Source organism: Arthrobotrys flagrans, assembly GCF_004000055.1.
Source record: "Arthrobotrys flagrans strain CBS H-5679 chromosome Unknown unitig_15, whole genome shotgun sequence".
Lineage (NCBI taxonomy): Eukaryota > Fungi > Ascomycota > Orbiliomycetes > Orbiliales > Orbiliaceae > Arthrobotrys > Arthrobotrys flagrans.
Window position 1 is genome coordinate 462,750 of NW_027137545.1, and position 15,871 is coordinate 478,620.

The following is a 15,871-nucleotide window of genomic DNA, read 5'->3' on the forward strand; positions in this document are numbered from 1 at the left end:
ACTTTGGAAGAAATATGCAGAAATTAGCCCCGATTGAAGTTGTTAGACGCCCTAAACGCGATATTGTTAGGATGTTGAGTCACGAATTGCCGATATCACTGAGTCACAGTGGCATCGGGACGAGGGGAATTCGATGAAATCATACTTGATCATTGATTCCCACACCACAAGGCTATTATAAGATCAGATGCTAAGAAATCAAGATCGAGAACGGAGAAAGACCATAGACAGATTGATGGGGCGCGAGGTTGCAATGAACGAATATATCTGGGCTAGCTGCTAAGTAGGCGTTTTGGCGTAGTACCATGTGACGTTAAACTAGTTTGATCTTCTAACACAGCAGTCCCACGAACCACAGTACCTCCGCGTTATATCCCCATTTATTGATCAGTTTGATTTAGAGAAATCTAGTAGAGTCCCGAGATCTAGCTAAGGAGTATATAAACTCCTAGTCCTTGGTCGAGATAACTTGTGCTAGTGTCATAATGAACTTTGTCGCATGCGTTGCACCATCGCTGTTCGCGGGTCCTAAGGGCCAAATTGGATTGATCTTGGCATTCAAACTCGCCTAATTTGTTCGCCGTAAAATCCATGCATTGTATTGGCGGGATGCGTTGCCAAACACATGGACAGATATCGTGCACCTTTACTCAACCCATGCACAGGTGAGTACGGCGGAACTGAGAGCTATTTCCGACTGCGTGGAAGGCACGCACCGCAAAGTGAAGGACCTCGGCCGGCGTCGACATTTAAACGAGCTGGCCGAGAGAGATTTACTTTGGGATATCGAGTCACTGCGAAAGTGGCTACACAACCTGGCACCCGGTAGTGTCCCTACTTCTAGAGGCCGTGTTTTTCAACAGGCTTGGTGATTCAATTGGATACCCTCGATCATTTATCACAAAAATCTCGCATGCCCCATCCTCGGAACTAACCCTCGAGTTCTCTATACTCAGTCCAAACACTACCAAGTAGACACCTATCGAAGATCGGTTATCAAAATTATGGTTCATAGAACGAATTCTGAGCTGAGGCTACACACCGTGCCAGATATATATTGTACACTACCGCTCTACCAAGCGATAAATCAATAAAAAATCGAGCACCTTGTAAACATGCCAACCCGGAGGCCTGGCTAACCTGAAAGTTTTTTTAATCTAGCAGCTCACTACCTGTAGCCGTGCGCTTAAATTGACATAAAATATGTGACGAATCAAGACAAGAATTATGTTTTCCAATACAACCGTCACATATGTCAAACTTCCCATATTGACAAATGTCACAATGGTAGTAAATGGCAGGATATCTAATAGACGATCGACAAGTTTCGCATTGTATGCGGGCTGAATCAGACGTCGTCTGCGTCATGGCGCCTTTGTCTCTGCGCTGGACGACCATGCCCCGCTGCTGATAAGCCATGAGCAGTACTTCAATGATTTCGGAATTCGCGGAAACATCAGTTGGCTTCGTACTCTCGAAATTTTCAGCTAGAGATAGCGGTGTTTGGCTCCAGAAATCGTATGATAGGGGATTGACGCCTTCGATAGCGACTAGCAGCTTCACAGCCTCCACATTCCTTTCCACTACGGCCCACATCAACGGCGTTCGGCCAAACTTGTCGTCTGGTAAGTTAACATCTGCATCTTTCTCGAGTAATAACTCCACCAGCGTCCTGCCGTTTTCTTTCATTGACGCGGCCCACATCAGTGGTGTTCGACCATATCGTTCATCCTTCGAATCAACATCTTCGCCTTTCTCAAGCAATAACTTCACCACCGCCCCCTGCCCACTCTTAGCCGCCTGGTGCAACGCCGTCAATCCAGATCCACTATTCGCTTTTATATCAGCTCCTTTTTCAAGTAGTAAGTTAATGACTCGATTCCTTCTTTCGGCTTTAGATCTAGTGTCGTGATCTTGTTTTGATATCGATCCTCCTGCCGCATACCACAATGGGGTACGGCCGGCAACATCGCCCATGTCCGTATTTGCGCCGTGTGTAAGGAGTAATTTTACCACCTTATCATGACCATTCTCTGCTGCCAGTGAGAGTGGTGTACGGCCGTACCAGTCCTTGACGTTTAAATCTACGCCGATGCGTTCGAGAACCAAGACCTTCACTACCGCTTTATGACCGTTACATGCAGCCCATGATAATGGTGTTCGTCCAACGGCATCCTTAGAGTTTATATCAACTCCCTTTATGAGTAAATATCTGGCTACTATTTCATAACCTTCTTTTGCTGCTAAAGATAGCGGTGTATGTCCGTCGTTATCTTTGAATTCTGCGTCAGCGCCCTCCGATAGTAGTAGCTTGACGATACCTTCGGCACCTAATTTTGCAGCATATGATAGTGCGGTGAATCCAGCGTGATCTGGTTTATCGACATCGGCTCCTCTCCGGATCAATGCCCTCATAGTCGCTTCGTGTCCAGTTGCATAGTGTAATGCTGTACTTCCATCATCCCCTTCGACATCGATATCTGCGCCTTTATCTAGTAGTAGGGAAACAATGTCTTCATTCCCATATTTAGAAGCCAAAAAAAGAGGAAGCTGACCTCTCTCGCCCATTTCATTTAGTTCTTCCAGGGAAATATGGCGGACGATGTCATTGGCTGCACCTCTATTATTTGTTAGTGTAATGAAACTTAAAGGGTTATCTATTTCAAAGTCTGAATAGCTTGTTAAACCCCAGAATACGCCGAGTTTGTGGCAGCTCTGAAAGAAGAATCTGCGAAGCCCGTTATGATGTGCGAATGCGATAAGCGGGCGAACTAATGAGACTTCCTCCCTCAATTCTCGTGTATGGTCTAGGAAATACGGAACAGCATAACGAAGGAAGTTGTTATCGTGAAGAGACTCTTTTATTGCACGTTGCTTGTTGCGCTCACGACCAGCGAAGAGGTCGTAGGAGAGGTATGTAAGACAAGAGAGCGTTATCTTAAGAGATTGCTCTTTACAGTCGATTTTCTCGGTGAGAAAGTCCTGGACTGTAGCGTGTGCGAGACGGATGATTTGGTCATGTTCGTCGAGAATGATTAATCCTTTGCAGACATCGATTAATAATGAATCTGGCGAAAATCTTCCACGGTTCAGTTCTCGAGAGCCGATTTCGATCGCAACTGCTTCCCTGAGTTCTTGGACGGAAAGATTTCGCTTTGCTAGGCATACCCATGAGAGGACTTTACTAGCCAGGGAAACTCTTTCCTTTGATTGGGCATAGATAACAGTCCAGGTCCGGTCGTAGACACAATTTGGATCGCTGGGCATCGTTTCAGCGTGGTGTGAAATATCGTCTGGACATGTTGAACCTTCGCACAGGGTTACTAAAAACTCTACAACCAGAAACCTTGAGGCATTTGTCAGTGGTGGGAGCCATAAATCACCCCTTCGGAATGAAATATATACATACATGCCGTTCGCTCGAGAAACGAGTTGGTGTATAATCCGCTCCTTGAAATCATCCGATTCATTTGACAGAATATCTTGAATCCAATTGGATTCATTTAGTTTAACCCTTACAAACGCCTCTAAATCTGCCCTCTGGGCCTCGATCTTCTTGCCAAAGACTCCACGAGGGATGAAGCTGGCACTAATATTTGGCCGTGAGGAAAAGAACAAGCGCCGTGGACCAGACGAGAGGTCATGGAGATATCGTAAGAACTCTTTTTGGGTGGCGGAAGATGCTTCATCTACCGCGTCAAAGGCTAGGAACACCTTTGCTGGGTTATTAATTAGAATTTCTAGGAGTCCATCGACCAATGGCGTTTCTTTTCCATTCCTGCATTGTCGATATAACTTTTCGAGGGGAGGCCAAAGTCCAGAGATTTGGTAGGCGAGTTGGCCAAGAATGCTTGCAAGAGCCACTTTGGTAGTCTGTATATCTTGATCTTTCTGGTCGAAGTAGACATAAGCCACTCCGTCGAAGCCATGTGTTTTCGCCTGGTCGTGGATATGTTGGATGGTAACAGATCTATATATAAGGTAATATCCATTAGCATAATCCAATTTGAGAGCAGGCCACATTTCTTACGTTAGAATTGTTTTCCCGGCTCCGGCTACTCAATTGATTAGTTCAGACTCTATAAATATAGGGCGAGAAATCGGCTTACGAATGCCACGACACCAAAAGACAGGTTCGCTCTGTGGATCTTGAAGCCAACTCTCGACATCATCAATGAACCATTTCCCGGTTCCTTTGATATGCTTTTCTATCGCATTTTTATACTTCGAATCATAGCCCTTCAGCAGAAGCCAGTCCGCAATATCTTTGTGGGATGACTCGACGGTAATACGGTTAATAGTGTCATCAACTCGGTCAACTGTTGCAATATGGGTTAGCTACACAACCTATCATATACTAACAAGTTTAAATTAACTAACGGGCCTCTTTAACAAGTTCGTTTGTCGTCTCGAGCGCGGTTTTAATATTGACCACTTCTGCCGGTGGTATAATAGACAAAAGTTCTTTGGCATAGGCAGCTGCTACAGCCGCCGCATACCTCTGCCACCTTTTGTTTTTATGAGAATCAGCGTAATCACAGATTCCACGGATGACAAGGCAGGGGAAGTTATCCATGAGACCGGCTGCTTCCATTTCGAAACAGATCACATCGAGCTCTTTTCTTAATTGATCTCTCTTAACCCCATCTTTCACGACTTGGTTACCGGAGGCTATGAGGCCGTAGTGAATGACGGGATCGCTATCACTGCGGGCAGGTCTTCTTTCGACCTGATTAGAATCACAAGATTCGCATCCACTGCTAGCGCTGCTATTATGATTATAGCCCGCTCGGAATAATCGGTCATTCTCCGGGCCTTGGTACGAATACCCATCCTTCATCTTTGGATATTTTGAAAATATGTCCTCGAGTATTTGTGGGATAATGGTCCCCGTCATTTCATGTTGAGCTTCCAAGTCAGCAATTGCTGTTAACAGAATATCAGGCGGTTTATTCAGCATGCCCACGCGTTCAAAACCACCACCCGCAGTCGCTTTTCCAATATCATATTGTACAACCCCTCCTATTGTTTTGGCAGGACTGCTAACTACTACATCACCAAGTCGAATATCGTGTTCATCACTTGGTATACCACCTCCGATGCCAACCATCAATCCAAATCTAATAGACTTGAAGCTGGAAAGCATGCGAGCTGCGACGGTGGCGGCAGAGGTTGTCCCATATACACCCTTTGGGAGGCAAGCTATGACGACATTGTGTTCTCCGATTCGTCCAAGCTCGTATGTGTTTTTATCGCTTGTACTTTGTTTTTTTGGTTTCCCATAGGATTCGTCCAGAACTGCCTTCACCGCTGCTAGTTCAAGAGGCAGAGCGCATACCAGTCCCACCGTATAATCCTCATTATCTCGGGGTATAGAGGACGACATTACGCAAGAACTTAGGATACATGAGCAGCTGTGCCATCAAATCTGACTAGAAGGAATCAAATACCGGGATTTTACTTCTTTGGTCGTCGGGTCGATGGAATAGATACCTAGGACATGCTAATGTATATACGGCAGAGCGGCAGCACCCCACCGTTGGGTTCACGTACCTGATTCGTCCTGGTTGAAGCTTTCGGATGAAAATAAAAATGAAAATAGGATCTATGAAGTTTCGACAAAATGATAAGAGAATAGCCGCTATTGTCGTGACTTTGGAGAGCGATATCCTACAGACTCGATATATATACCATCTGCGGGGTAATTTACTGCTGAGAAGTCAGGGCACAGCACTCGACTCTTGGTCCTCGCAAAAAAGATCTAGCAAATGTGTTGCATGTTGTTGAGATCTGAGAAAGAGCCACAGTCTCGACGCTAGACCGCGAAGAGCCATCTTCGAGGGAGCCTGACTTGAATTTATAGTGTAGTGCCCTGGATTATTATGACTCGCTCTCTATGGCTAGATAATTATATATATCAGTAGCTATGAGGGAAACCGCTAACTAGATAGTATAATGGTACATACTCGAAGCTTCAGATCTTTGAAAAGATCAACGTACAGTGCATGGTACGTACAGTTGGGCATTATACTGTGTACTTAGCTCCTCAAGTACTTAAGTACCCAGGGCATTATTCTCATTCTTTAAAAATCAAAGCTACAGTGAAGTACTGAGTAATTAATTGGGGAATAAGTCCCAAGATTTTAAGCATCTGAACAATTGAGTACTTCTAACAGCGTCTAGTCTACGAACTAGTCTTCAGCACAACCACATATTAAATTGTAAGTACTTACGGAAGCGTTAGCAATTAGTAGACTACAAAATGCAACAGATCATGAGGACGGACTAGAATATGCAGTGTTTGACGGGCTCAAGTGACCTCGTTCCAATCGACGCCTGCCATATCTTGCGGGGCACCCAATCACATCCGGCTCGCCTGTCCAGGGCTTTGTGTTGTTGTTATCAGATTCATGTGTGTGCCATGCCGGGATTCAGAACATCAACATCGCCCTCTCACCCCCTTTGGTTGAAGGAGTGACAATACATAGTACCATCGCCAACTTCAACCTACGCCAAATACCTTGGAAATCGTCCAGTCCAGTCCTTATCTCTCCCGATGACGGCGAATCGTCACGCCTAATACCTAGCCTTCCATGCGCCTCCGACCCTCCAGCCTTAAGACTTCCTTCGCTCGTTACGTCACACCCAGTCCTCAATCCACCGTCACCATGCCCACCTGTGGTCCCTGCAAGGTGTCCTTCCTTCACTTCCGGCCACTCCCTGTCACTATATTCACGGCTATAACATATCTGGCACTCTTAATACCGTTATTGATCATACACTATGTTCCACCCACCCCACCACCAAATACCTCGTTAAAGGAGTCGATAGGGGTTGATCTAGAGGATACATGGCGTACACTGGCTGTAATAACGAAGAAATATCATCCCTACAATTCCCGGGCAAACGATAACGTTCGGTCGTTTTTGGTGGAGAAGATTAATCAGATCATTGAGAAGAATGGGAATAATAAGACCGAGGTGATTGAGGACAATTATGTTAACGTCCTCTACACCGGCAAGGCAACCGTTATGATTTATTTTGAGAGTCTGAATGTTATTGTTAAGGTCCAGGGGAGTGGTGACTTTGAAGGTGTAGTCGGCGATGTTTTGGTTAATGCTCATTATGATAGCGTTAGCACGGCACCCGGTACGATTACCCTTAAAATATTTGATACTCAAGTAGTCAATGTACTAACTACTCATTTGCAGGCGCAACCGACGATGGGGTCGCCGTTGTAACCGTACTCGGCCTTATAGACTACTTTACCCAACCGCATAACACCCCTCGCCGGGATATGTACTTCCTCCTCAACAATGGCGAGGAAGACTACCTCAACGGTGCCATGGCGTTTACGGAACACCCCCTTGCTAAAAATTGCCGTATATTCTTGAACCTAGAGGGTGCAGGTGCCGGCGGACGCGCCACACTATTCCGCAGCACCGATGCTGAAGTCACCAAATTCTTCAAGAGGGCAAAGTACCCGTTCGGCAGCAGTCTGAGCGGTGATGCTTTCAAGCAAGGATTCATTCGAAGTCAAACGGACTACATTATCTTTGATGGAGAACTAAGCATGCGAGGGCTAGATCTAGCGTTTTGGCAACCAAGAGCTAGATACCACACCCAATGGGATTCGATGGCTTTCAGTATGTCACTATTCCTCATCCTAATGAGAACGAAGCTAACGATGTGTAGCGAGCATCAACTCTCTCTGGCATATGTTTGAAACATCTTTGAGTTCTCTCGTTGGCATGGCCCAAGACGGCAGCTATACATTTGTCCAAGGCTCTGGGCGAAAACACACCGGTGTCTGGTTTGACAGTGAGCACACCTTCATTTAGCGTCCTGTATCTCTCTAATAGCGTTATAATTAGTGTTCGGCCGTGGATTCGCCATCTTCCAGATCGGTGATACATTCATCTGGTCTATGTGTCTCTTGACAATCACACCTTTCTTCATCTTTGGGCTCTTCTACCTTCTCGCGAAGTCAGACAAGCTCTATCTTCTAGCCTCCTCACCAAAATCAAATGGACCACTGCCACCAAAGTTAGAGCTGGCAGGATGCAAAGGCTTCTGGCGACCATTCGTAGCCATCCTCTTCTCTACATCCGCAGTCATCGGTACAGCTTTGCTGATCGCCAAAATCAACCCGATGATAATGTATAGCAGCCAGGAGGCTATTTGGGTCTGCTTGATCTCCCTGTGGATCGTGACATCTTGGTTCAGCCTCAAGGTAGCAAATTGGTGGCGCCCTTCAGCCACAGCACGCACCTGGAGCATTGGGTGGATATCGTTCGTTGCATGGATACTCCTTGCCCTAAACGCCGTAGCAGAGGATAGGCTAGACGTCGGTGGGATGTACTTCACTATCTTGTAAGACAACCCGTTCACCAATCCCCCTTATAACCAAGCTAACTTTTTCCAGTTACTACATGGCGACTGCGCTCGCCTTAGTCCTCTCCCTTTTCGACCTCTTCTTCCTCCCTCCAACCTCCCACATCTATGATTCAATCACCCACGTAGACCCACTCGAAGACGACGACCACCGTTCCCTCATCGCGCCATCCGTCGACCACACCAACACTCTATCTCCAGATGACGAGGAATCTGAGCCTCCAAACGAACACACCTCCCTCCTCCGAGACTCATCAAATCTCGGACGCGGCCGCCACATCGGCCGCCGCCCTAATTCCCATGGTTCTCTTAGTATCGGTGCAGCGAGTAGTCTTCCTACCATCGAAAACAATGAGGACGATGAACCAGTCTGCTCATCTACGACACTGTGTGCCTCGCGACAATATCCTGGCGAACAATATTGGTCTAGGTATTTGCCGCGGTATACATGGCTTCTACAGGCGATAGTACTTATTCCCGTCCCCGTCATTATCACCGCACAAATCGCGTTGATCGTGGGAACATCGATTGCGCAAACGGGTGCAGATGGCAATAATCCAACCACGGCGTATATCCTTTACTCAGCATTTACAGTCTTGATCCTACTTCCCCTACAACCATTCCTACACCGGTGGACACGGCATATCCCGCTATTCCTATTCTTCCTTTTTGTCGGGACATTGTTGTATCTGCTCCTAGCGTTCCCATTTAGTTGGAATAACCCGCTCAAAGTCTACTTTGCACAAACGGTGGACTTAAAAACGGGTGAAAACAAGGTTCATTTGGTTGGGGTTAGTAAATATATTAAAAACATTGTGGAGGAGAACATCCCGAGTGCCTGGGTTCCCGGAACGGATCTGGAATGTAAAGATGATCCTTTACGGCTAGGGTTGCAGAGATGTTCATGGCCTGGAAAAATGCCAAATGCGGCACCAGGTTACGAATGGAAGAAGTGGGCATCCGTCAATGCTACTTATCTAGGCGAAAAGGACGGCCTCAAGCGCGCGAAGATCGAGGTTAGGGCAAAAAACACAAGGGCTTGTAGAGTCAACTTTAAGGGAGCGATGGCGAGCTGGATTGGACGTGTTGACGTTTTTGACCCTACTGGGAAGGGGAAGACGGTGAAGCATAAGAAGGGAGAGGAGGCTGAAGCTTCTGTTCAGCAGATCAGGCTTTGGAGTCGGGAGTGGGGGAGGGGGTGGGATGTTGTCGTTGAATACGATCAGAAGGAGGGCGCAGAAATGGGGCCTGTGGGAGTGGTGGAGTGTCTGTGGAGTGATGCTAACGATGGGGGGATCAAGGCGCTTGAGGAGGTTAAGAGTTACCTACCACGGTGGGCTGTGGTTAGTAAGTTGGAGGATGGATTGGTTATCGGAGAGATTCCGTTTGTGATTGAACATCCAAAGGAGATTTAAGTAGGGATTTTTCTGGTAGTAGTGTAATATAGTCTTTATTATATAATATGTTGGAGCATGCATGGTATTGTTTTGTTTCGGTTTTTCAGTTTTCATGTTATTCATACTGCTAGTCTGATTTATTTCTCTTGCTGCCTGGGAGCTGTGTTGTATCTGAGTCGTTTGATATTTGCTTGTGTGCATTCATATATATTTCACCTGCATACAGTTTTTGTTGATATACTTTGTCTATACAGCGGGCTTGTTCTTATAGGTAGGGCAGTACAAAAGAAATCATTGCCGGGTACCCTGCTCAGTCATACCAATTACATCTTATAGAACCGGGTAAATGTTGGAATTTAATCGGGCCATGGGCTAACCGCCTGCATTTACGGCTCGAGCTCTTCATCCTCTTCTCCAGATCCATATGTCTATCTAACGGGGAAATAAAACTCAAGAACAATTCACTCTTCGAATCGTTGCATATACATCAATATGGCTTCATTACCTTCTCTCCTCCAAGAGCTTATCCACCAAATTTCCGAAGACCTCTCTGATCAAGACGACCTCCTCTCCCTCCGTCTAACCTGCAGCTCTCTAAACCACAAACTCCACTCTCTCCACCTCACCTCAATCTACAAAACCCGTCGTATCTCCTTCGTTCCCCGAAGTCTTCACAATCTCCTCAAAATTGCATCAGACCCGTCAGGAATCGGAAACCGAATCGAATATTTAAAAATAGTGGATTCGAATCCTTACCGTGAGATTGTATCTTGGCCGGCATCGGAGTCTGATAGCGAGGTTACTGTTTTGAGAAGAGAGGCGAGGGAGAAGTTGACTGCTGCTGGGAGACCGTTTAGACGGGAGGCTGAGATGATTAGGGAGGAGAAGGACATTGAAGTTTTAGTTGAGATATTTAAGAGGATGGAAGGTTTGAAGGAGATTGAAATCGAGAAGTCTTCGGAGTTACCGACTCGATGGGAATTGAATTTGTTATACCCCTCGTTGGGTTTACATCCCGGAGCTCGAACACCGGAGTATATATCATTACTAAAAAATAATGATAGAAGCCGTGGGGTATAACCCATCACGTAGGGTCATAACCGCTGCGTTAAAATCCGGTACCAAAACTCTCCGAAGGTTATCGAATTCTTATGCCACCCCTAAAGACGCATTTTCACACGATTGGTTCGCAGAAACGGTTCCTTCGTTTCCACATTTTCCAAGTGCTTTTCCAAATCTAAGGAGCTTGGAGATTGCTATTTGCAAGTCGAAGGATAGCTCAGTACCGCTTCCGAGGCATGAGAGGATGGTTTGTGAGTGGCTTGAGGTCATGGGTGGGGTGTTGGAGTATGTTACTCGTGCGGTTAATTTGCCCCATATGACGGATCTTCCGAAGACGAAGGGGCTACCAAGGGTTTTACAGCTGAGAAGTATTGGGATTGATTTTAAAAATTTATTGGGGTTGTTGGAGACGTGTAAGGATACGCTGGAGGAAGTTAAGTTACTTAGTTGCAAGGCTTTGGAACTTAAGGAGGGGGTATTCAAGTTACTAAAGTTTCTGAGGGGGGGTGTTAAAGGGTTAAGGATATTTGAAGCGGGATTAAAGACGATAAAGTCAGGAGGGAAAGGTATTATCCTATCAAGCTTTATGTAAACGGAGCTTGGGATGCCGAGAACACGAAATGTGTGGTTAGGACGAAGGCGAGGCAGACTCTTTTTCATCCACCTAATAGTCGGAGTATTGTTACTTATGATAGGTTTGTGGTTGAGAAGAGTGTTAGGAGGGAAGTTTATGGGAGTGATACGGCAGAGGGGTTCTGGAGGGGGTTGTTGGATAGGATGTTTGGGACGGTGTTGAGGTTGAGGTTTTTAGTCCTGTGCAGAGTGAGGAGGGGGGTGTGGGTGAGAGGATAAGAAGATACTTAGCCCTATTCACGACTGGGGACATTATATAGTATCTACAGGTTATAAAATTGAATCAGAATTCTACAATTTCCGTGTAAATTGACATGTCTTAGTTACGATATATCGCAATATCGATCTAGACTTTTATACTTTCTCGATAGCGCGCCATATTCACAGCTATATTGGGTACCAGACCATAGCCATATTAAATGTACCGATTGAAGGAGCATCGATTAGAACAGATCTAGCATTGCAATAGCTATAGTCAGGCGAAATGACGTTTATCGCAGTAAGTATTGCGGTTAATATATCAAAACATTGAAGTTACGAAAGTCTGTCACATAACGCTCGCCAAGTTCATTGAACCATCAAGCACCTCTGAATCCTCTATGTCTCGATATCGATGCAGGAAAAGTAAAATAGTTTTGAAGTTCAAGAGGGTCATGTGGTTGGCCAGGTACCCATTATTACAGGGTCCTGGTGAAGCTCTGTTGTAGTTTCACTGTACATATACTGGATAGTGCTTATGGAGAGGCGTATGTGTCTCGGTGGTCGTCTATGGCACACCTACTGATTCGACGCGAGGCCAATTACAAGAGTGAGCCTTGTTATCTTCATACATACTATACGGAGTACTGCGGTCGGATTCGGCGGAGGACAATAGGTAACTGCACCCTCTACTTAGTATGTAACCTAAAGCTAAGCCTACATGCTCGTGACCACTATTTTACGAGCTCAACATCGTATTAACCATCTCCTAATACTAATACCCGTAAATAGCCTTCTCAAAAGTAAGAACTATTGTAAGTACGTCACAAGGGACCTAAGACAATAGACCCGCGGTTCCCAATATACTTAAAGTTTAGCATTTAGGTATGTGGTATTAATGTGGCACCTGATTCACATCCGATAAGATCTACAGCCCAATACTCCGTAGAAGGTACCTTGCGATATCACAAGGTCATCTGATCTCCCCTCTCTTACGAAGAATTCCTCGCTTCAGTCTCCTACCTCGAGACCGATGACCACCGAGAGTTAAATGCGGGGGTGGAAAAGGCAGCCGACCCCTAAGAGAGTTAGTAGCTGACCTCATCTCATCGATGCTACTCCCGTCATTTTTTTTTTTTGTGTGTGTTCCCTTGCTTGAAAGAAGGACGGAGAAAAAGTCCCGCAAAAATGACCTGCATAACATCCCACTTGCAGGGAAGGGAAGTGGGAAGTGCTTAGCAGGGCAGCGACGGTGCGAAAGCTAAGGGTGTGTGTGGTGTGGATGTGGGCGTAATGGACGGGCGATGCGATGAGGCGGGATTGGGTATAAGTGCGGGGAAAAAACCTGCGATGAGGTTGGTTTCCTTTTGGGGTGACCTTCAACAACCGACGGGAAAGTTGTAACCCCACGCCCATATATTATTTTTCTACTTTGGGGTGTTGGTCACGGAATACTTGACAGAGGGAGCTATAATTTTGCTTTTTGGGAAGTCTTGAAGATTAAATTTTTTGAAGAAGTTGTAACACTGGCATTGACGGGGTACCATCGTTGTGTGTGAGGTCTTCCGGGGAGAGCCGAGCTAAGTATTCGAAGCGAAGTATTGCACTCCCCAGCCTCAAGAATGAGCACCGCGGAACGTAATGGCCATCCCACGTGCAATTGAGGCCAATCTCCCTTCCGCATTGTCTGAGACCTGTTGTACCTCTTAACCGTGGGAATGTACATAGCATCCGTTCTTTCTAGCTGTGTCGATTTAGCAAACCGTCTAAGCTCTTGGTAAACTGACCTTCTAATCGTCCCACTATAGCACTATTTGTGTTACTCATTAAGTTCTCGAAGCGCTCCCTAACGGGTTCTATTGCTTAACTGAACCGTGTATCAGCTGGGTTAAGCGGTATTGTGGGCATAATTATAGGCATTAAAGGACGGGTTAAACCGGTTGCGTTTCGGTGGCTTGCTTGCGTTTGCTTTGATTGAGCACGGCCTCATGGGTGATACTATCGATATCTCTCCGCTTCCGTGTCTTCCAAGGCTGCTGTTGTAGTGGATTTATGCAGACTTCCAGCCATCCGTTTCAGCGTACCAATGCTAATTAGATGGTTATTAGAGGTATGGTTTATCACGAAGACAGCGTAGATAGTATCCTAAAGCACCCTTATTCTTTCGTGCTGAAGAATATTGAGCAGGAGGTGACCCCACTTTGTTTGGCCGTGACCTTCGAATGCCAATCGGGTGGGAATTGTGGAGCTCTAGCTTTGCAAAAAGTCTTGGCGACTATGGAGGAGCACACAAGTCTCGATTGGCTAGATGGGTGAAACGAGCGAAGAGCTGTCAAATCAGACGATGTCATTCTTACAGGCGGGAACCTTGTTGGCTGCTCCACTCGATGGCGTTTCGTTGGTTGGAAGCGGTTTTTGTGTGGAACTGGAATCACGGGTTTGGAGGGCCTTCTTGGTATTTTTTTGGTCTGTCCTTGCTGGAAGCTCAAAGCGAAAAACAAGCAAGGAAAAGGGGAAAGGAAAGGGTGTTCAGAAGGCGATCAATTAGCCTGCTCCCGCTCCTGTCATTTTGCGGGACAAAAAATTGCGCAAGACCTGGGTGTCTTTTTCTTCCCTTCGAGATACGAGATTTGACGGGGCATAGCTTGATGTATGAGGAAGGCTTGCGCGGGCTCCACACTTCTTGAGAATGATGATTTGGAGCTCTAGAAATATGAAATTGGAATTATCGTAAATAATCGTGATGAGGGTAAGCTCACCTCATCGCATATTTCTTAAATCGGCACACCTCCTCAACTTGCCTAAGCAAGTTATGTCGACGAGAAGTCAAAAAGAATAGGCAGCCTCTCGATTCCGAATATCGTTTTGTATTCGCGGTCTACGAAAGCCATTGGCTCTCCTGCACACCAAACTAATGCATGGCTTCCTGAACCATTCCCTTCTCAGGACTTTCCCTTGTCGATATTGGCCTTTCGCATAAAACAACGAAAGGAGTTGAATCCATCAACAGCTGCAAGGGTCGCAGACACTTTCAAGGTCACGATAGTTGGGGGACGGCAGACTTGTGCTCAGATATACTGAGAATATTGCTGTAGACACCAGCACTTACCTAGCATATCGTCAGGAGAAAGCTACCAGCCTCGAGTAGCAAGTTTTGACAGATCAAACTCGCATGGAACCAGCTTTTTGATCCCTGATGCGTTGTCATAAGCTTTAGCTTTGGTTTCTACGACGATAGCTGGCATAAGCCCATATGGCTGACGACGAAAGATACTAGCCTCTTTGGCAAGGGAAAGCACCTGAACTGTGAGCAGGTGATCTGCGTTTTGTCGTCGACACTGACAATTCGACGGTCTACGCCTGATCTTGGGAAAGTTAATGCGTATGCGTAGTTGGTTGCCGGCTTATTGAGCTCACCCACGAAAATAACCCAGCCGAGCGAGAGTGAGAGAGGAGAGAAATACGATCGGGGTAAGCCAGGAACTTGTTATTCGATTAGACGGGCCAAGTCAACCGTGACGAGTAGCGCAGCATTGCCCCTTATGCGACCAGAGGCACGAGGGTTTGCGACAGGATATGATCTGATACATAACTTTCCTTCTGGCAGGACTTCCTATTTGTCTTTCGAGTAATATATAAAAAACCTGGAGTCGAATAAAATGTTTCTGCCGGGTACACTTTTGCTGGGAAACTCGCACAAATGGTACCTTTACTTACCACTTTCAAACCCATACATGATGCATCCCGTCGAATCGCTCAGTGGTACCAGCTCATCTGCTCGTGCCTCGAAAGACTGGGCATGCAATCGATGCAATGTCATGTAGGTACCTGTAGCTTTGAGCTGTACGGAATACCACCCATATGTTCCCCTAAAGGAATTGCCATGCCATGTCTTGCCATCTCCACCCCCTGCCAGCATTCGTATGTCCATGCAACATGCAGGCCAATGACCAAATCAATAAATGGTAAGCCGTGGCACCTCTTGCATCGGATCTCGTGTCTAAAAGACAAAAGAAGGTGCAGCAGAAGCACAGCATGGCCGGCAGGCACTTGACTTGGTCAATTGAATGAGTGAATGAATGAGGACGCCGTAAATGAGACCTAGTTTTAGCGTCGATGGGAGGCTAGGTGGAAGAACAAATGGAGGAAACGAATCAACTGTCATCGACGAACCAGAATGAATATGA

The 15,871-nt window shown here is 46.2% G+C and overlaps 3 protein-coding genes across 3 annotated transcripts; 2 read left to right on the forward strand and 1 right to left on the reverse strand.

Moving 5' to 3' along the window:
• Positions 1-1,348: 1,348 nt before the first annotated feature.
• On the reverse strand, positions 1,349-6,026 carry DFL_000122 (uncharacterized protein; the record flags this gene model as incomplete). Its single annotated transcript, XM_067629805.1, has 10 exons — positions 1,349-1,404; positions 1,473-3,346; positions 3,410-3,970; positions 4,031-4,055; positions 4,110-4,319; positions 4,381-5,396; positions 5,451-5,493; positions 5,554-5,605; positions 5,675-5,709; positions 6,017-6,026. 10 exons carry the CDS (start codon positions 6,024-6,026, stop codon positions 1,349-1,351), a joined length of 3,882 nt encoding a protein of 1,293 aa, XP_067494645.1.
• A 642-nt stretch (positions 6,027-6,668) lies between these two features.
• On the forward strand, positions 6,669-9,809 carry DFL_000123 (uncharacterized protein; the record flags this gene model as incomplete). Its single annotated transcript, XM_067629816.1, has 5 exons — positions 6,669-7,149; positions 7,212-7,646; positions 7,696-7,821; positions 7,875-8,373; positions 8,426-9,809. 5 exons carry the CDS (start codon positions 6,669-6,671, stop codon positions 9,807-9,809), a joined length of 2,925 nt encoding a protein of 974 aa, XP_067494646.1.
• A 474-nt stretch (positions 9,810-10,283) lies between these two features.
• DFL_000124 (uncharacterized protein) lies at positions 10,284-11,445 on the forward strand (the record flags this gene model as incomplete). The annotated part of the gene is made up of 2 exons (XM_067629827.1): positions 10,284-10,825; positions 10,884-11,445. The coding sequence occupies 2 exons, from the start codon at positions 10,284-10,286 to the stop codon at positions 11,443-11,445; spliced, it is 1,104 nt and encodes a 367-aa protein (XP_067494647.1).
• Positions 11,446-15,871: the final 4,426 nt, after the last annotated feature.